A 21,097-nucleotide genomic window follows, 5' to 3' on the forward strand; every position below is an offset into this window, starting at 1 on the left:
AGCCTAGGTTCTTCTGTCCCCAGGCCTGTCTTCATTCCGGAGCCCTGGTTATGGCAAACCAGTCTGGTGACAGTGGGAATCATGCCGATGAAAGAGTTTAACAGTGACCCTGTGACTCAGAATTGCTGCTGACACTGGCAAGCCACTTGTAGGGAAGCACAGTGGCATTCGGCTTCCCCCACAAAGATCATGTAGGGCTCACAAGCCAATGGGATGCTTGTTACTAGAAGCAAGACAGCCTCATCTCTGTCATATACCATTTTGCCATCAAGTGGGGTCTGCAAACTCTCCAAGGTTCAGGAAAAATCAGTTATGCTCCTGGGATAGGATCACTACAGCCTCCGCTGAGTGGCACGGGCCCCCACTGTCCACAGTGTCAAGGCCAGAACTCTAAGGCGGGCTTCCTGTCCTTGCAGGTCCCCTGACTGTTCTTTAAATACTGTGAGCCTTGACCCAGGGTTTTTTTGTCCTCGCTGTTTCCCTCAGAACCCCAACCTTGCCACATATGTCCTAAACATCTCTGATGAAGGCCTTTCCTGAGCATCACATGGCCACAGCATCTTTGTCCCTCACCTGCTGGATTCTCCTGGAGGCCACCAGTTTCCAGGGATAGAAAGGGAAGAGGATATTCCCACAGTATCTCCAACCAGTCCTGCTCTCAGCACTGCAGTAACCAATAAAGTCACCATGCTGGCCTGTCGTTCCTCCTCCATCTTCTTGCATCTGGGCTAACTTGAACTTTTTTTTCCCTTCACTTCTGAGCTAGAGAGTACAGAGCCTTGTTGCCTCCCGCAAGGCTTACACATAAGACAGGTATCTACACATACATGCAGGCACACACACACACACACACACACACACACACACACACACACACACACACACATGCACACACACGAGTGGTGGGCAAGAGAAGGGTGGCAGACAGACAGGGAGACAGGAAGACAGATGGGCAGAGAGAAAGAGACAAAGAAACAGACACATGCAGGCAAATAAACCTCACACCACCAAATAACTATTTCAAGGTTAATTTGGAAAACAGAGGCATCCCTCGCTCTGGTGGAGCGAACTTCTGCCTATGCGTGTGCCTAATTGAGTTGCTATGGTTAGTTTTTGTTTTGTTGTTTTGTCACATGACACAAACTACAGTCACATAGGAAGGCAGCTTCTCAGAGTGTCCTTCTCACAGAGTGTCCTTCTCAGCCTCTCTCTCCAGGGGAACCCCCTACACTGTGAACTAGGGGAGTCACTTAAGGGGATCCCTGACTTCCTCACGTCACATGAGTTCCCTCACTTCTCAGAGCACTCTCCTCTCCACAGCTCAAGATGGTGACCGTGGAGTTATTGGAGGCTTCATGGCTGTGTCCAAAGAAGTTGATGACAAAGACACCCCTTGACCATGCTTGACTCAGACTTAGGGTCTCCTTCTGCCCATCAGAGACCTATACTAGTGTGTGTCCAGGTCCCAGCATTCCAGAGCTTGGTGTAACTGGGGACCCTACAGCTCTGACCATGCTCTGCTCCCCCTGGCATGGCTCTCTGTGCCTTCCTCAGGGACTCTGCTATTCATGTTCCCCATGTGGCCTCTTCCTTCTGCTTAGCCTCTCACTCAGCTCAGTGGCCAGAAAGCCTTGCCACCTGCTGTGTGCAGAGCTTCACTGAGGTTCTCTGCCTGTGTCTCTGGTCTGGGCTCCTGCTATCAGGGCCTTGAGCAAATATTTCCTTTCTGGTCTTGATTAACGGAAATCCAAATACTTTTTCTTTAATACTCACTTCTAAGGTCCATGTTCCTCCTTAGAGTCACTGGGCTCTTTTGAAGTAGGACTGGTCTGTGTCCAAGATAGACATCGGATCTTCTGACTGCTTTTGTCCTGGCAGAGTCTTCTCAGAGAAAAGCCCAAGGAAGACAGGCAGGAGCTTCAGCTGAGCCACCGAAGGCTGCCTCAGCTTCACGGGGCCAATGGCTACCCACGACCAGTGACGGAGATAAATTTCCTCCCCGAAGCATTGGTGGAGGGAATAAACGAATGATATTCTTAAAAGCAGAAAACAAATGTGGTTATTACTTCAAAGTAATTCCATGACCGCAGGCACAAACAAAGAAATGAAATATATTTAGGAAGCAGCATGTCCCTAGAGGTAGAAACTTCTAGATGATGGTATGTGGGGCCACAGAGAGACCAGGCCTCATGGCATGGAGCCAGCACACAGGAGCTCTGAGAAGATGACAATGTGATGATTGCCCCAGGTTTGAGGGAGCACCAACATCAGTTCTGATCAGAGAGGGGTTCGTTAGGTGGGTGGGTCTGGGTAATGTCCTATCTCCATGGCAGGTACCTGGCTAGGAGTGAGAAGGGATCAGATCCTGTGCCCCTTCCTATATACCTGCTGCTGGAGAGTTGACTGGTATGCATTCTGAGACTGGTGGGCATAGGGACAGGAACTGAGGCAGAGCCCTGACGTGGGGATGGCTGAACATGTGTTAGGGCGATGATAGGTCACTGTCCCAAGATCCCAAGGCACTGGTTTTTTTGTGGAGCAACACAGATGCCCCTCTAATCTGGTTCTTCAATACCACAAGATGGTGCATGGCTACGCCACTCTAAGCCCAGTCTATCCTTCCCTATCTACTTTTCCCACTTTCTGCTCACTGCCTGGCTGGCCCAGCTGGAGGATACCCATCATCAGCTCAGATATGTAGGAGGGAAGAATCTATAGACAGTGCTGCCAAGTGAAGTACAGAAGCCTATCTCTTCTATTGGCTGGAGCCCTAGATCCCCCAAGGTCTGGAGTATCTCCATGCTAGGGACAGGTTTAAGAGGAGCAAGTCCTATCTGCCTACCCACCTCTCAAGCTCAAGGGCAGCTCAGGGCTCCCTCTGGATGTCAAGATGTCCAGCAGGAGGCAGAGAAAACTAGATACTGCAGGAGAGAGGGGCAGAGCTCTCTCTGGGTGTCAGTGGCTGTTCCCTTAGGTCATTTTAGCTAGGCCATCCCTTGCCTTCAAAGGACACCTTTAATCACAGGCTTCTCTCTTTCTCAAGTTGTCACCCTTGCTGGGTGTGGTTGTGGGTGATGCAATTGCCTTTGAGTTGGCTATGTACCTGTCAGTAACCCCTCACCCATCTCCTCAAACCCTTAATAAACTTATTGATACTTCCAGTAGGACTTTTGTGGTATTATTATTTTGGTCTATGCCAGTTCCCTATTTGGGATGAATAGACATCTTTTTAGAAATAATGCCGTACCACATGTGGGTTAGAGGATGGAAAAGGGGACCCTGCTGTTGGTCCCACTGTCCCATCCCAACTATGCTTTGACTGCCATATTCCAGGGCAGCTCACTACAGCATACCTTTGTGAAGGAGCCTGAGGCTAGGCTGGCTCTTCTTGGTGTAGACATTCAGACCTCACCTGACAAGGAACAGGGTTGTTTCTTTTCGGGGTGCTCCTGAGGCTGATGCAAGGTCACCTTGTATTTCCTTCTCATCCACTGCACAAGCCAGATCCTTAAAGACAGTCTGGCGCTGTCTACCAGTCACTTTGAAGATCAACGGAGTCTTTTTGGAATAAAGCCCGTAGCCCACCTAACAGACTATCATGCATATAGTCCACCAACATACACAGCTATTTGAAGTTGATATTTGATAAATAGGGGCTGGCATATGATCTCGGGGGGCTATTATAGGCCACAAGAACTGGAAGACAGGTAGATACATATAGTAGTCTGTCTTCTCTTGGGCCTCTGGTTGTCTCTGGACCAGAGGGGTGAAGTAAAGCAGAAGATTATGTCTTTAATGAACAGATACCCTTGTCCTTGCCTCTAGGGGGGTGGTCAGGGACTTATCCCAGGGATGCTAAGCACAGCTGAGCAGGACTATCATATAATATAGAAACCCTGAGTACATACCAGGGGTGGCTTTAGAGCCTGCTGCTGCGAGACCAAGAAACCCTTGGCGCTCAACTCCCAGATGGTGCTGCAAAGAGGAGCTGGTGACAGTGTTCGCCTCAGGTGCTATGACTAGGAAGGACCCAGTGCGTGGTGCCTGCCTACTGTCCCCACCAGCCACAGAAACTATTCCCCTCTCCCAGGACACCACGGCCAGGGAACAAAAGCCATGCTTATCAAAGGACTTTTTTTTCTTTATTTTCATAATTTAGCTGAATCAACACAAAATTGGATACTGTAAAACAAGGGGGAAAATATGCTGCAACATCTTAAATCTCCCGGTCTCTGCCCTCGGAGGTGTCTATGCTAGCTTTCAAAGGAAACAGCCAAGGAGAGGTAGTGCGGATGTTGAGGTTCAGTGGTGAGGTGAGACCTCCTGCTCTGCTGAGCCCCTGCAAGACAGGACACTGGAGTCTGGCATCACGGGCACAGTGGCCTTGCCTGACCACCTCCTCTGATGAGTAGCCCTCATGTCAGCCTCATCTCACTGCCTAGGACGCTCATCCCTCTGCACGAGAGAAGGGGGTGGGGGGTGGGCCTCACAGGAATGGGCTTCCTTTCCTATCTTTAGCCTATGGTTGCTGGAACAACATCTATATACTGGAGTTAAATACATTTTTTTTAAAAACATTTTCCTTTAGTAGCATATTACTAGCATGATAGTCATGTTAATTGAACGTGTAGGTAGTATACTCGTAGCAGAACTCAGGAAAACAAATGAGGACTGTGTCTGTCCCTTACGTGCTGGCCTCTGGCCCCATAGTGTAGGGCAACCAAGAACAGTGACTCTGCTCCCCAGCCACCCCTCCACCCCTGCTGTCTCAGTCTCTCAATGTGGAGACCTTGGAGAAAGAAGGGGGACACTCATTTTGGAAGGGCAAGTTGGCCGAACATGGACTCAAGAGCTACTGATGGTAAAAGGGGTTGAGAGAGAGAGAGAGAGAGGGACCAAAATCCATCAGAGGAGGCATGACCAAAACATTGTACACGCAATGTTTACCAACACATAGACTCACAGGGGGACGTGAGCTACCAGACTGAACCAATGCAAAGAGAGACTCAGCTTCCTAGGACAGGCAGGGTCCTATACACCTCACCCACAGCTCTGCCCCTCCATGCCTGCACTGAGGCCCTCCATGGCCTCCCCTAGAGTCTTCAGCATCACAGGGGGCCTGGGCACAACTCTCGGGATGGTCAGACCTGCCGTCAAATGTTAAATAGGATTTTCTACAAATATACAACATATAAAAACTGTTAAATATATAACTTTAGGCTTTTGCAAAATACATTTAATGATCTCTTTCAAACAGGGTTACTTCAGTTTTCTTTAATTTGCTTTCTGGAGCTAAATGGTGTTTCAGATGAGATAGCAGTCACGGGAGACCCAGCATGCTCTTGGCAAATGGTGGATTATCCAACTATCAAAAATGGAGCTGTGGAAGAGGCATGTCTAACTGGTTAAAACAGAAAGTGATTTTAGTACGATAGAGTTGGTCTAAGCACAGGGGCAAAGGGTCTGTGTCCGGGGCCCTTGCTGTCCGCTGGGGGCCGTCGCCGGCCACACCCCGGCTGGGTCCTGCAGGTGTACCACGGTGGTGTCCTTCTGGGCAAAGCCATCCTCCTAGGGCACGCTGCAGTGTTCGTGGGGCGGGGGTCTTGGCCTCGGATGCCCTCTCCATGCTGCCTGGACCACCAGCATGTCTGCCACTGTGCCCTCCCCTGCCCCACAATCAAACCCGGGAACTCTTGGCAGCAGGGATGCGTCCACGTTAAAATAGATTTGCTCTTTGGTCTATTGAGTGTACTGAAAGTATAAGAAAATAAAAGCGATTCAGACAGTCTGGGACAGAGGAAGTGGTGGCTTCTGCACTTGGCAGTCCCCGGACCTTGCGTCGTGGCTCAGCTGGCTGGGCTGCAGCCTTTCTTCTTGTTCTCGTCCTTCAACTCCAGAAAGCAAGCGGGCAGCGAGGGTGGGCGCAGCCAGGCTCTACACACCAGGTATTGCTGATTCCTGGCACCACCCCCGACATGTGTGTCTGAGTCCCCGGCCTCCTGGGTTCAGTAGGACAGACTTGAGCTCAGAGCTCCGAGGAGGAATTGAGCTGTCCTTGTTAGGCCTCTGGGAAACCGTGGGTGGACGGAGGAGGAGAACAGGCGGTGTCCGCGCAGGATGGAGAACTGTGGCTGAGGTGTAGAATCTCCAGAGGGCGATGGCCACTCCTACGGGGCACCGCAGGGGCTGCGATTGTCAGGAGACCTGAGGAGCAAAGACAGAGAGCTGTCAGCCGCCTCCTACTGGAACCACCCAGAAATCGTGTCCCTGACACATACCTTCCCTCTTGCCCATCACAGGCAAGTTAAAATTCTGGAAGTGAGCCCAAGATTGCAGACCTCGATGGCTGGGGAGAAGGGATGCTCTGCATAGGCCCCAGAAGCACCACTCTGTGTCCCAGGGGAGGCTGCCCTCTGCTGGGGACCCAGAGGAACCTCTGTACACTCTCCAGCCTCTGCTGGTCAGAGCTGGGCTAGGTCCTCCTTTGTTTCCTAAAGGTGCCTGGCATAAATCCGCATACTTAGCGTTTGCCTCGCACTGGCACAGGAGGCAGGCACTTCACCTCTGATCCCTTTAACAGCTCTGGCAGGAGAGGAGATACCTCGCCCCACCCTTCAGCTCTCAGACAGAGACAACCTACCTTAGAGAATTAAACTATCTCCGGGAGTCCTGTGGTGGCAGAAGAGAACGGTGGGGTGGAAGGAAGGTTGGTGCCAGCCACGGGAGAAGCTTGTCTCCTAGGGAGAGCACTCATGTAATTGTGACAGCTTCGCAGACCACCTTGCAGTCTCCTGACAACGGGAAGAGGGGCTGTCTCTGACTCTGTTCCCTGCCTTTGGAATCCCTTGCCCCTAGCTGTGCTGCCTTGTCTGGCTTCAGTGGGAGAAGATACCCTTATTCCTCCCGTGACTTGTGCCAGGGTGGGTCGGTACCCTGTAGAGATCTCCCCTTCTCTGAAGAGGAGGAGGAGGAGGAGGAGGAGGAGGAGGAGGAGGAGGAGGAGGAGGAGAGGATAGAATGGGGGAGGTTGTGAGGAGATGAAGGGAGGGGGGCTGGGATTGGGCTTTCAAGTGATTAAATAAATAAAATAAAAAATTTTTGAGGAAAAAAAAAAAAGAGAGAGGCCTGAGCTGAGACAATGAGAGAGACCACACCTTGACCAAACTGCTTTGTTTGTTATGCTTCTCTCTCTTACCCTCTACATCTAATCCTCATTCCGTAGCCTACAGACTTAGGGGTCACCAGACCTCTGAGTCCTCCCTCCAGTGTGTCCACGTGAAATAAATCTGCCTTTCTCTGCTTTTCACCACTGCTAGTCTCCACTATATTAGGACGGATGATGGGCCTTTCTTGTTGGGGCTTCCAGATCTCAAGCCAAGACTCTTAACACTGCCAGTAACAACCCCAGCTCTGCCACCCTGATGAGGTGTCTGGAAACTAAGGCACCACAATTCCAGAACATGCGATCCTTCTGACATGGGCAACCGCCCCCAACCGCCCCCCCCCCACCGGTATGTACATATAGAGTGAGGTCTGGCTGCTGAGTGGCTTCTCCAGGCCACGTGCCATGGTAGGAAGCATCAAGGAGACGATGGGTCGATGGTGGCAGCCATATTCCACAGGCCTGGCAAGTGCGTAGGTGGAGACTGTCCTTTGAATCTTCATGCATTTACCAAACACTCGGGGTGGGGGTAGGGGGGAGTGCATCTCACATCTTCTCATCAATATCACTGACAGTGAATGTAAGAACAGCTCACATAGCACTCACACCGTAGCAAGCAGAGGGCGACTCATGCCAAACCATCTTGCCTGCCACCGTGGCTCGGCAGGCTTGGTGTAGGCTTCGGCAGTGCTCACCCCTCCCCCACTACTGTCATATTGTCATGAGCCGGGGAGGGATCTATGGTCTGTGTCTGCAGCACATTTTGGAGGGTGACTGTTAGATATGATAAGGGGGGGGGGGCTGTCTGCAAACAGAGGAAAACCAACAGCTGAAAACCATACACATTTGTTATTCGGCGACATCTCCTTGGAAGGAAAAAATAAACCATATTGTTGAATTATCAAAAATTCACCCTTCCCGGATGTGTTCTCGGGGGCCGCTCTCCCACCACTGTTCTGGAGCAACAGTCTCTGATCTTTCTAGAAAGGACAATGAGGAAGGTCTTAGCATGACTCCATCTGTGCTGTAGGACAGGATCCCCTCCCCCTACACACACACACACACACACACACACACACACACACACACACACACACACACACACACACACACCCTAGCTGATTCTTTTTCATCTTATTCCACTGTAAGCCCCTCCCATGGTGCTAGCACCAAGAAGTGTCTTCATAGTGAGGGGCCAAAGCAGCCATGCTTAGCACGGCATGATCTCCTTCTTGCACCCAAAGCCTAATGCCTGTTAGGACATGGCTGACTGTGGTAACCCTTTTCAGGAACACAGAAGCTCTTTTCTGTCCATGCTACTCACTGGTTAGTAGGGTTGTCCCTGAGCATGGATCTGCTGGGACACAGCCCACAGGCGGCCTCACACCCACCCTGAGGGATATCCCTGCTGGCCACACCACACTAAGCACTTGCCTGTGGCTGCTGTGTGTGACGGCTGTTACCTTTCTCGGGCTAGAATTTGAGGGCAGCTGGACAGGGCTGGCTCCAACCACAGGGAACTGTCCAGGTCTTCTTGAGGCCGGTGGCTGTGGTCTCAGCCTCAGGCTGACAGGGCCCTGTCTCTGCTTCCCTTTCACAACTCAAGTGGATATGCTAGGTATGGAAGTATACTTTGCCTGGAGGGCCTGGGTTCCATCACATCTGCACAGACCTGTTGCCACAGGTCCTGAGTGGACATTCTCGTGGGATCCCCTGTTAAGCCCAATGGGTCCTTTCTTTCCTCACTCCCTGGCCAGCCTGTGTGGTCTCATCTGGGTCAGCTGCTAACCTTGGCTGCTGACTGGGATTCTAAGGCTCTCTCACCTTCCGAGGCTCTGCTGTGCCCTGAAGCACTAGCCTGGCAGAGCTGGAGATATTCCAAAGGGATGTTTGCTGTTCTCACTTTGGCTGTCCCACTATTCCAACAATGATCCCCATGAATCTGGGGAACAATACTCTTGTGCTGGGAAAAGAGAAAGCATAAAGCCTGAGCCAGACAGAGGTGGGCATTTCATCACACTGGAGATTTACAACTTGTCAGGCCACCTCACCGAAGAGACAATGATGGGTCAAGGTTGAGTGGGACCACATGTTGACCGACACTGCTTAGAAATGCCTAATGCTGCCCTCTACTAAAACCCTCACCTCACTTAAGGACCCTGAGTGCGGATCTGGGGAGGTCATTGCATCTCTTTTCTCAATGTAGTCACATTGAATAAATCAATCTTTTCCTCCCCTCCTCCACTTTTCACAGTTAATTGGACTGTTTAAATTGGCTTATTGAGTTACAGGAGGCTGAGCCTGGCTTGCTGGACACAGGCTGTGGCCCTAAGTCCAGTCACTATTGTAGAGGGAGCCAGGAGCACATCTCATAACAATGACACGTTATGTAATGGACATGAGGATGATGCCACTTTGGGTCTACTGTGGTTTTCCTTCTGCACCCTGGATGCGACAACTGCTTCTTTGACCGCTGTCACTGGGCACTGGGGTGACAGCCACATAGACCCTTGTCCCTTACAGGTTCCCACTCATAAGTCTGGTCTATACTCAACAAACCCATCCCACCCCAATGCACACTACTGTGATCAAAATCTTTAGTGCACTCTTCCACATGTAAGTATCCATTCTTTCCAGCGCTCTTTGTTGAAAAGGCTGTCTTCTTTCTAATGCACACTCCTGGTAGCTTTTGTTTATAATCAAGTGCTGTGGGCTTATTTCCGGGCTCTCCATTACATGATGGTCTACATACTGTTTCATCTCTATGGCTCTGTAGCATACTAGAGGCCAGGTCTTGTGATAACCTCAGGATGGTTTTGTTTTGTTTTGTTTTGTTTCTGCTTAGGGTGGCTTGAGCTGCCATAGTTTGTGCTTCCGTGTGGATCTTAGCATTTGTTTTCTCTATTTCTTGTGACAACTGCCTTAATAATGGGGACTGTACTAAATCTGTGGACTGTTTTTGGTTATGTGGCTATTTACATGATTTTAAAAAATGGGTCATTTGTCCATGGAGGAGCCTGGGCAGTCTTTTCATCTTCTTGTGTCTTAAACTTTCTTCTTCACTGTCCAGTGTCAAGATGCTATTATTTCAGTTCTCTCCCACTTCCTTGATCAATGTTATTCCCACATATTCTTAAAGCTACTGTGAAAGTGAATGTTTTCTTGATTTTTTTTTCCCTCAGCACGTTTGTTATTGCCATATAGAAAGAACACTGAACTCTGTATGTTGATTTTTGTGTCTTACTTGGCTGAAAAGTGTTTATCAGGACTGAAAGTTTCCTCGTGGAGTCCTCAGAATCCTCTACACTTAGGATCGTGCTCTTTGCAAACAGGAGTATTTCTGATTCTGCACTTCCTGTTTTATCCCTGCTACTCCTTGCTCTTGTCCTGACCTTTGTGTTGGTTGTATTTTTGTCATCCTGACACAAGCTGAAGTCAACCGGGAAGAGTGAACTTCAGCTGAGAAAATGCCTCCATCAAACTGGCCTGTGGGGGACATTTTCTTAATTAATGGTTGGTATGGGAATGTTCAGTCCATCTTGGGTGGTGTCATCCCTAGGCAGGTGGCTCTTGGTTGTATAAAAAGAAGCAGGCTAAGCAAGCCATTGGGGGCAAGCCAGTAAACAGCACCCTCTATGGCCTCTGCTTTAGTTCCTGCCTCGAAGTTCCTGCCTTGTGTGAGTTCCGGCCCTGACTTCCACTAGTGGTGGAGCATGATCAGGACTTGACAGACAAGTAAAGGCTTTCCTCCTCAATGTGATTTTGGTCAGAGTGTTCAAATACAGCAATAGAAGATAATTAATACACTGTTTTATCCAAGGTGCACACATTATACAGGGCAGGGACACTCATGCCCTGTTCTCAGTTGTCCCACTTACTGTAACACTGACTACAGAACTGTCATCTATTACCTTTGTTGTGCTGAGAGGTACTTCTACTGCCTTTTTTCATGAAACTGTCAAAAATTCCTTTCTGTGTCTCCCTTACTGTATCTGTGTCTCCCCAGAACAGTTTAGGCTGATGGTCCAAGATATTTTTATTTTATTTATATCACATCAGATAAAGGGAATTCCTCCCCCTTTCTTCATTTGCTTCTTGAGACAGGGTTTTGTGATACACAGCCCAGGTTGGATCTCCTGTCTCAGCTGAGTGCTGGGATTTCTGCTGTGGGCCTCTTCGCCCTCCTAGATGGCCTCACTGATTCTTTCTCTGTACTTCTTCTGTTACAGATACAGGGAACTTCTTTCTGGAGCTTACAGTGGTAGCATCATCACCACTCAGCCCTGGAATCTTTTGTAACATCTAATCAGCAAAATGGGCATTGTAGATCCCACCTCCTCTCCAGGCCTCGAAGAGCCTCAGGTACAATATGGGGAATTGTACCAGAGGCCAAGGGTCTCTGGAGAGAGAGAGAGAGAGAGAGAGAGAGAGAGAGAGAGAGAGAGAGAGAGAGAGAGAGAGAGAGAACTCACTCAGGGGTGGCAGATGGTTGTGAACTCCTTCAGGAAGGTGTCTGTCCTTCTGACAAGGGTCCTCAATTGCATATTAGATGCTGAGGCACACTGAAGTGCTGCTCCCAAATGACCACTGGATGAGGTCAATTCTGCTGCACTGTTCTATCTGTCCCCAGATCCCAGCACGGATGTCACTGCTAGAGTCATCCACAAGTTTCAGAGGCAGTATGACAAAGATTGGCAGTCCATGTCCACTTATGACCTAGTGTCATAGGATGGCCACTGTAACAGGGACCTTCAGAATGGGATTCTGCTTTGCTGCCCCCAAACCACTCTGGGACTGAGCAGAAGGCAGGTGATTGGAGAAGGTTCTGGGAGAGGACCCTGGACTGCACTACACCTGACATTGGGGCCACACAAAGTAGGACCCGCAAGCTTTTCTAGGCTTATGTAGTGGAGGATACAGTGGGTTTTCAATGTCAGTCTTTGATGGAGGAAGCTAACCAGAGGGGCTGAGAAACAAAGGCTTATGGCTGGCCAAGACTCTGCTCCTTTAGTTCCAAGTGCCTGTGACTCATATGTCACTGACCATCCCAGTTGCCATCTCAGCAGTATGCCATCTGTGTTCCATGTGTGCGCCCATTATATCTGACTTGTAACCAGGCATGGCCAGAGCTGGTTACAAGTCTCACCCTCTAGGGCCCCAGACCTTTAGCGACATCACAACTCACTCTAACCTTATACTCCCTCCAGGCTGGTTGAGAATGCAGCAGGGCACACATGGTTTGTGGGGAAGAGTAGGATCAGATCTGCACCCTCAGACAGCAGGTGGGTAGCATACTTAGCTTAAATAACCCAGGTTCTAGCTTTAAATACCTGGGTCCTGTTTGCAGAGGAGCTTTGCTTAGTGCTACCTAAATGGAAATGCTCCAACACATAGTAGTAAAAGCAACTTCAGTGTTCAAGCATGGGGCCTAAGTGCCTGGCCTCCCACTCCCAAAACCTGCTATCCCATCTCCAAAGGCTCCATAGTTGGTTTTTCTTAGAGTCTAGTGGAGGTCTGAGCTAAGCGGCAACACCCTGCCACCTGAGGGCCTGCACCCACCTTTAGGACACGATGCCCATCTTCCAGGAAGTATCAGAGACTAAGGGTTATTTCAGAATAGCCCTTCTCAACAGCCAAAGACCAGAGCTATGCAAAGCCACCCAGACCCAATGCCAGCTTGCTGCGCAGGCAGAGCTCAGTATAGGCCTCCACCCTCAAACTACCCAACGGCAAACAGCAGCCCTGATAAAATTAGCAAGTAACATCTCCCCAAAATAATCAAAACGGGGTGTGATCGCCGGAGCAGCACAGAGCCCACTGGGACCCAGAGCTATGTGCAGGAGTCGTAGGAGGCTCTGAGGAAGCCCTTGGGCTTGCCCGAGGAATCTGCCCATGGTTATTCATCCTTCCATCAAATAGTTATTGATCTTCCATAAACAAACTCCTTAATAAGGAGGGAACCAGAGAGGAGTGGAGGCGGATTCTCTTCTCAGGAAGAGGGCTCTGCATGTGCAGCTGGTCTTAGCGAAAAGCTGCAGCTGTGTGAACGCCAAGATGCCACCTGGGCTCTCACGCTTCTGTGGCTGTGAGCAGAGATTGTACCTGATTATTCTTGGTCCCCTCAGGAGGGATAGCCTGTCCATCCCTCCAGATGTTCTAGCAGATGTAATCAAGGCAAGATGTAGTCCCACTGGCTTATGGAGGACCCTAATCTAATGACTGGTGTTGTTACAGAGATATAGACAGGACAGTCAGAAATGGCCAGATGGAGGCAGAGGCAGAGACTGAAATGGTGCAACCACGAACCAAGGAATATTGCAGCCACCTGAGACTTGGCAAACTGGGAAGGTCTTCCTCCCTGGAGGATACGAGGGGAGCTGGCTCTGTGCACGTCATCCTCTCAGAGTTGTGCATTCAGAGGCATTACAAGATACATTTCTGCTGTCAGAGACCATCTATCTGTACCAACAGGGCCTCCCACACTGTCACCACATGAACCCCACAAAACGAGGAAGGACATAGGTGCTATAAGCCCTTGCATCTGAGATGAGTTGGGGTGTTCCTGCTGGATTAGATTAGCATCCACTACTTCAGGGTCCTTATGTAGTATGTTGACTATGGATCAAGGGCTGTGCTTGGCTGAGAGTGGAAGCAGGTAGCTCAGCTAGTTTCCGCAATGAAATCCCGACAAAATAATTCATGGTTGGAGGTTCCCACAATACGAGAGCCTGTATTAAAGGGTTGCAGCATTAGGAAGGTTGCGAGCCACTGGCTTAGAGTAAGTAGAGGCCTTCCAACACTGGGGGAGGGGGCTCCCACAGCCACTAACACTTTTAACACCCAGAAGACTGTCCACTGCATAGCAGGCTCTGAACAACCCAAGTCCTGACCTCCACCGTGTACAGCACCGGCCATTCCTTGTTCTCTTTGTTGCAGCAATGGGACCTTGCCGATCTTGGCTTGGCCCTCTTCTAGCTCCCAAGAGTCCCTTTGGCCTGCTAATATGGACCCTTCTAGGCTAGGGAAGATGGCAGGTGAGGTGAGCTCTTGTGGTACTGCTCAGAAACCAGCAGAAGATGGGAGGCCACCCATAGCACACGTAGAGGAGAACAGGGATGGGGTGGTAAATAATTAGTACCTTTACATCCTCTACCCACCTCCAAGCAGGACCCATAGGGGCAGCTGAGGAAAGGCAGAGGTGGGCCTGCAGTCCCAGGTGGCTAGCTCTGACCTGGAGCTGAGACCCTCACACAAAGGGGCAGGACAAGTACCGATCAGGGCAGGTAATGAGAAGAGGAGACTCAGGCATCGCAGGATACACTCAGAGTGATGAATGGAACGCCACATGCCTCTCCCTCAGATCTTCCTCAACCTGGAGCCATTAGCCATCTAGAACCTGAGCTGTGAGCCTCGGGGACAGACATGACTAGTATGGCTGGGGTAATGGTCTGCCCTGTCACACTATGGCGTGTGCCACTAAGCTGCTGAAGGACATGGAGGCTGGATATATGTACTAACCCAACCTAGGCTTGATTGGGAGTAGAAAATCATGAGCCAAACAGACTCAAGAGGAGTAGACAGCAGGAAATAATCAAACGCAGGGCTGAAATCAACAAAATAAAAATAAAGAGAACAATACAAAGAATCAATGAAAGGCAAAGTTGGTTCATTGAGAGAATCAACGAGATAGACAAACCCTTATCCAAATTAACTAAAAGGCAGAGACAGAATATCCCAATTAACAAAATGAGAAATTAAAAGGGGGACATAACAACAGACATCAAGGAAATCCAAAAAATCATTCAATCAGACTTTAACAATCTATACTCCACAAAATTAGAAAAGCTAAAAGAAATGGACAATTTATTGATAGATACTATCTACCAAAGTTAAATCAAGACAATTTAGGCAGTCCCATAATCCCAAAGCAAATAGAAGCAGTTGTCAAATTTTCCCTCCAAAGCCCAGAGTTTTAGGACAGAATTCTACCAGACTTTCAAAAAAGAGCTAATACCAACTCTCCTCAAATTAGTCCACAAAATAAAAACAGAAGGAGGATGGCCAAATTCATTTTATGAGGCCACAGTCACCTTGGTATCCAAACCACACACAGACTGGACAAAAAAAAAAAAAAAAGTATTACAGCTCAGTTTCCCTCATGAACATGTATGCAAAAATACTCAATAAAATTCTCACAGACTAAATCCAAGATCACATAAAAAAGATCATCCACTATAATCAAGTAGGCTTCATCCCTGAGAAGCAGGAATGATTCAATTGAAAAAGCCTTTGACAAAATCCAACCTCCAATCATGATAAAAATCCTGGAGAGATCAGAGATACCAAGGACACCCTTAAACATAACAAAGGCAATATACAACAAGCCCATAGCCAACACCAAGTTAAATGGAGAGAAACTTAAAGAAATTCCACTAAAATCAGGAACCAGATAAGGCTGTCCACTCACTCTCTCCTTATTTCTTCAATATAGTACTTGAGGCTGTAGTTAGAGCAATATGGAGGCGTAAGGTTATTGTGTAGTTTAAATTCTGATTTCCTGTCTAAATGTTTTGTAAACTCTGCCCCACAGTCATCTCCCGATATGTCAATAAAGCAGCTTACAGCCAATCGATGAGCAGGGGAGAGACTTGGGCTGGACTTCCTGCCAGCCAGGGCAGGAGGAGTTAGAAGAGGAAGGGGGCGGGGATTTTGCCATGGGTAGAAGTCCAAGGAAGATCAGGAGGAAGGAGCTCGTGTTGAGGAAAGCAACAAAGTGCAAGTATCGCTGTGATGTTTGCTGGGAGTAAGACAAAACCACATAGAGGATTAAGAACAGACATGAACTGCTCAAGATTGTGTTGGGAAGCTTATTTTTAAACAATTATGAAAGAGTCTCAATTATTCGTGTGATATCCAGCTTAAGAAATAAGCTAAGAGAAACAAACACTGTTTTATAAAAATAACATCATCATCATCATCAATAAGACGACTGAAGGAGATCAAGGGGATACAAATCACAAAGGAATTCCCTCACCTCTTAGTCGTGCACACTTTCAATTTGACTATGGAGTGAGGCTCCAGCCTCAGTAGTTGCCACAGAGCAGGAGGATGGGGTATGGGGCGATGCTTTCCCCTGACTTGGGTGTGGTCCATTGATGTAATGCCCAGGCTCATCTCCTTCTCAAGGCTCAGGTAACCTGGTACTCCCTGGGCTGGATCTGCTTCTAACGTCCCCACACCTTGATACGTTTGGGGATGGCCCAAGGAACCTTGAAAAGTGAAGGACATGCATTGTGATTTGGGCTCTCATCCTTTTGTCCCCAGCCATGATGCAGCTCAGCTCCTCCTATCACTCACTCTGCTGGGACAGAGCCTGTCCAGCAACTGGTTCTTCTGTCATTCCTGTAAACAAGACTCAGCCAATGTCAGTGAGGTTGCCTGAGGCTGCTCAGCCATTAGCTGACCACAGGCTTATGAGTCTGGAGACTTGTGATGACAGAACCACTGTGGTCAAGCACTATTGTTGCAGGGCCAATATGTTTCTATAGTCTAGCATCAACATGGCCTCTTTCCAAGGTCCCTTCTCATGTCCCTTTCTACTCAGGATGGCCACTAGGGCTGGTGTGGTCACATGTTTGTGGCTAGATTTCAAGGCTCTGAGCAGGACACAAAGCAGCAAAGAGATGGTATGGTCCTATCAAGCCGGTCCCCACAACACTGCAGTCCACCAGAATAGGGCCTCTGAGTTCAAGCTGATAAGATGATGCTGGGGACATCTCCATAGGCAGAACACACATTTATATGTCCATTGTAGCCGTTTTACTGAGACAGTGTTAAGTATTCATATTTAATCATGAACTGTGTTAAACCAATGGATTTTAGTATATTCACAGGGCCAGACAATCACCACCACAGTGTGGTTTAGCTTAATTTTCTCTCCTCATAGAGACAGCATGCCATCAACCATCACCTACTCTCCTTACAACTCCCAGAATTTACCTATCTTTGTAAACTGGACATTTTACAGAGGCAGGGGCATGCAGTGAGGACTCAGGCTTGGCTTCTTTCACGCAGTATGAAGCGTGCAAGGTGCACCACATGGCAGCAAACATCAGCGCCCATTCCTCTTCACAGCTGAGGGCAGTGTTGCAGTTTCTTACCCACAACCACGATGGACACCTGATCATTTCCGTCTACTGGCTGTTTGAACAATGTCACAATGAGCAAGTGTACATGCATTCCTCTTTGATAGGTAGAAAGACACAAGGAGGGGACCTTAGTTCCTGTGCCAACTCTAGGCTCATCGTTCTGAGCAATGGCTACATTGGCTTCCAAGTGCCTTAAGCACTTTTTCTGATTATCCATATGGACACTGTCCATATGCCTTCTAGAAGACTGATGGATTTATACATACTAGAATCTTCCAGAAGGTCAGAAAGGTAGCTGGAAGAAAATAAAATCAACCACAATGTCTCTGATGACTGGCACCTCATTTGTGCTTTTATCAGCTGTTGTCTGAGAAGAATCTTCACATTTCTTTTGCATTCCTGTTTTGTATTATAGTCCTTATTTCCTCTGGAGACTCTCTTTACACCGTACAGTAAGCCTGCTTGTCAACAGCTCCAATCAATCTCCAGATTACCATGCTCTACCTAAAAGTTTTCATCTTTATGATGGATTACAGATCAAAATATTTTCAGTAGAATACATATCTGGAACACTGATTTGTGATGGGAAGTGGGGAGTGGGCTGGGGATTAAATCTATGGCCCAATCATTGTAGGCATATGATCTGCCATTAGAGTTGTACCTTCAGCACATAGGTTTCTCCCCCAGGCTAGAGATTTGCAATGCTTGGCAGCTGCAGTGTGTAAGCCATGCCACAAAACCAGGCTGCAAGAGAGGTCAGGTGCATTCACACATCTGCCAGAGAACACTGCCCAGCTCATAGTATCAGGGAGCATGAAGTGCAGCTGCGGCTTTTGCAGGCTAGGTTTGAGCTTGCAGCTTTCTTCCTCCCTCTCAGCTTGGTTCAGCGCTCATCTGTGCTTTGGTCCTCACCACCCCCGTTTCATCCCATTCTGCAATCCCTAGGGAATTTAATCTGGAACACAGTGTGTGGTAAGGATCCAACCTGACTTTCCCTGGAAAGACTAAGCCAATCCTCCCGCCAACTGCTGATGCTCTGAAATGCTGATGTGTCCCCGATGCGGTTCTTAGGAACACTTAGCTTCCATTTCAGAGCCACATGCCCTGTTCCATGGGTCAGGAGGCAGTAGTAACAAGCACTAACCCTTGCCAGGCTTGAATCAAGAGTCTAGGGCTTTTGTCAATGGGGTTCTTACATCATCTCATGTAGGACAGTGGCAGAACCAGGGCTCAGGCTGGGCTAGAGCCTCAAGCTCAGAATCAGGTTCCCACATATGCCAACTTTGAAGTCACGTGTCTGCTGCAGCAGGGCAAGGACCTGTGCATCCCTCTGACTGAACTACACTGATAAAATTTCAAATCCTTTGTAAACTCCCAAATGATTTCATTGGAAACTTTATGGAAATTAAATGTGAATGAGCATGTATGATCTCTCCCAAGGCTTTATCTACAAACAGGGCAGCTGGGTCTGGTCTATGGACCGCTGCCTGTCAAACTCCTACACTACAGGGTGTGTATGGACACATAACACTCAAAGATGAATACACTGACCGTGGGTCCAGCTTATTTCTTCTGAGGCATCCAGCCGAGTTTCTGAGCCTCATGAAGGTTGCATTTCTCATCTCAGATATTCATGGCCCTGGGTTTGGTTTTGAAGAGCATCCACTGAGTGATCAGAGGTGGTGGTGGCCTGACGTGGCCTCCCACAGGGCAATCAATGATTCTGGCTTTACGTGGACACAGCACATGGCAGGGAACACGAGACCCACTGTGCTAGGCGGAGGTCTCAGGGTTCTGGTGCTCTTCATTTCATTTTTCACTATTTACAAGTATAATTACTGTGGGCCTGGTACCACTCAGGTGTGTTGGCTACAGGAGAAACTCCATTTTTTTTATATACAACTCATTGTGGTCTCTCATATATCTGGCTTTGGAATATTAAAAGTACAACCTCATTTCTTATAACAGCCTACTTTACGGCCACTGGCTTTGTCTTATTTTTCAAGGACTGCAGAGTTCAGGGTGTGGCGGTTCCCTGTAGATATAGATGATGTGTGTCCAGTTCGACAATGCCACTGGCAAAGGCACGTAGGTACCCAGATGTATCTGCAGCACCTCAGACAGTGGAGGACTTAGGCCCCAGGGGTACTCAGCTGGGCCAGTCCTGTGCCCAGAACCCTGCAATACCAACCTCAGTCTTTGTGAAAATGAGCACTGTTGCTTTTCCATTATTGAGGACACACCTGCAATAAAGGCTTCAGTGGCTCCTGAAATAAACCCAGCAGCAGTTTTCCATGTTTCACAGGATTTAGGGGGAAGAGTCCTGAATGCCAAATATGCCCATCAAACTCTCCCCGCCTAGAGCATTTAGTGGACATTATTAGCATCTTCCTTCGCTCTGTATGTTTGGTAATCTTCTGCACAGAAAAAAAATCCTACATGTCATCAAGGTGCCCGGATCCTCATGAACCCAGTGTTGGTTCCTGAGCATTTATACACCCTGAAGGTGAGACTGACATTCTCTTTCTACACTTACTTTTTGGCCTTAATAATGTGGGCTAGACAGATGTTAAAAACAAAAGCAAAAACAAAAAACCCCCAAAATATGTCTTTATAAGATCATCAAAGATACAACAACAAATTCCAGAAGTTTTTTTTTTTTAACTTAACTAATAAGTTCGATGCTAATTTTTCCTCTCTTTGGAGGGTGGATTTCCCCAAATCTAGATTGTTGTTGTTTTTTTAAAAATTGTCATTGTTTCTGATTTGTAAAGCGACATTCACACCAAGAATATCTTTCATTAGGTATGCTGAGTTCTTTCCGCTTCATCCTAAATGGCATGCTAGTTCCTTCTATGACTGTCCACCATACACTTCCCTGTTCAGATCACATCCGGTGATGGCTCACTTGTGGCACCAACCCTGGATATGGCATCTTGCTTATTTTATATGGACACAGTCCACGACCCTGAGAGCCAGGTCACCTATGAGTTAGCCTGGGAAGCTGCGCCAAGGCAACCTGGATTTAACTCTCTGTGGCCTTAGGGAAGCACAACCTCATGATTTAGAGCGGAAAGAAAGGCTGGTGCATCTCTTCTGCCTGTTACTTAAAGATATTTTTGTGGAGATTTTGAAAATGATAACACATTAGCAACAGCCTTGTTCGTAGACCAGTTTCCATAGGTGACTGCAAAAGCATCTGTGAGAAGGTGGGTTTCGCAGGGCCCATTCCCTGTTCTCCCTACTCCTGCCCTTGATGGATATTTGATTTCCAGCAGACCTGACAGATATACATAACTTTTAGATTGCAAGCCCCATGTTACTTCAATTTCAAACACCAATTCTGCTAATTTCATCTGCAATCATGGTCTCTGACATGCTTGTCAGCTGTGGGGGGTCCCAAACATTACTCCCTTCCCCCCCCATTTCAATCTGAACTACAATATACAAATATAAGTAACGGTATCAACATATGACATCACAATGTTCCAATCTCACCTCCTGTTTTCCTTTCAATTTATCACTTGGTATAGCTTTCTTTATTCTTCACTGTAAACCTTTCCTGTGTTGCTTAGAGTGCCTTTAGACAGCTTTGAATGATTGCTATCTTGAACAACTGACCTGATAGCCTTTGGGTTTTTTTTTTTTGATACAGATAGGTGGTCCACTTACATTTATTGTTTTCACAGGCAGCAAGGTCCTGTCATACACAATACTCTTTACTTGCTTCTGGCTACACTTCTCTCCTAGCTCCACACATTTGCACACATGCTCAGATCCCTTTTGC

At 48.1% G+C, this 21,097-nt stretch overlaps 1 protein-coding gene across 2 annotated transcripts in view; it reads right to left on the minus strand.

Moving 5' to 3' along the window:
- Nucleotides 1–4,117: 4,117 nt before the first annotated feature.
- The window catches only part of TAFA5 (TAFA chemokine like family member 5), a 199,751-nt gene continuing 182,771 nt past the window's right edge, over nt 4,118–21,097 (minus strand). For both annotated transcript variants that reach the window (XM_084803224.1, XM_084803225.1), the window contains exon 4: nt 4,118–6,204. In XM_084803224.1, coding sequence (XP_084659350.1) covers nt 6,196–6,204 — 9 coding nt within the window. In that variant the 3' untranslated portion in view covers nt 4,118–6,195. The remainder of the gene's footprint in view (nt 6,205–21,097) is intronic.

This window comes from Acomys minous (genome assembly GCF_964271855.1).
Source record: "Acomys minous genome assembly, chromosome: 12".
Taxonomy (NCBI): domain Eukaryota; kingdom Metazoa; phylum Chordata; class Mammalia; order Rodentia; family Muridae; genus Acomys; species Acomys minous.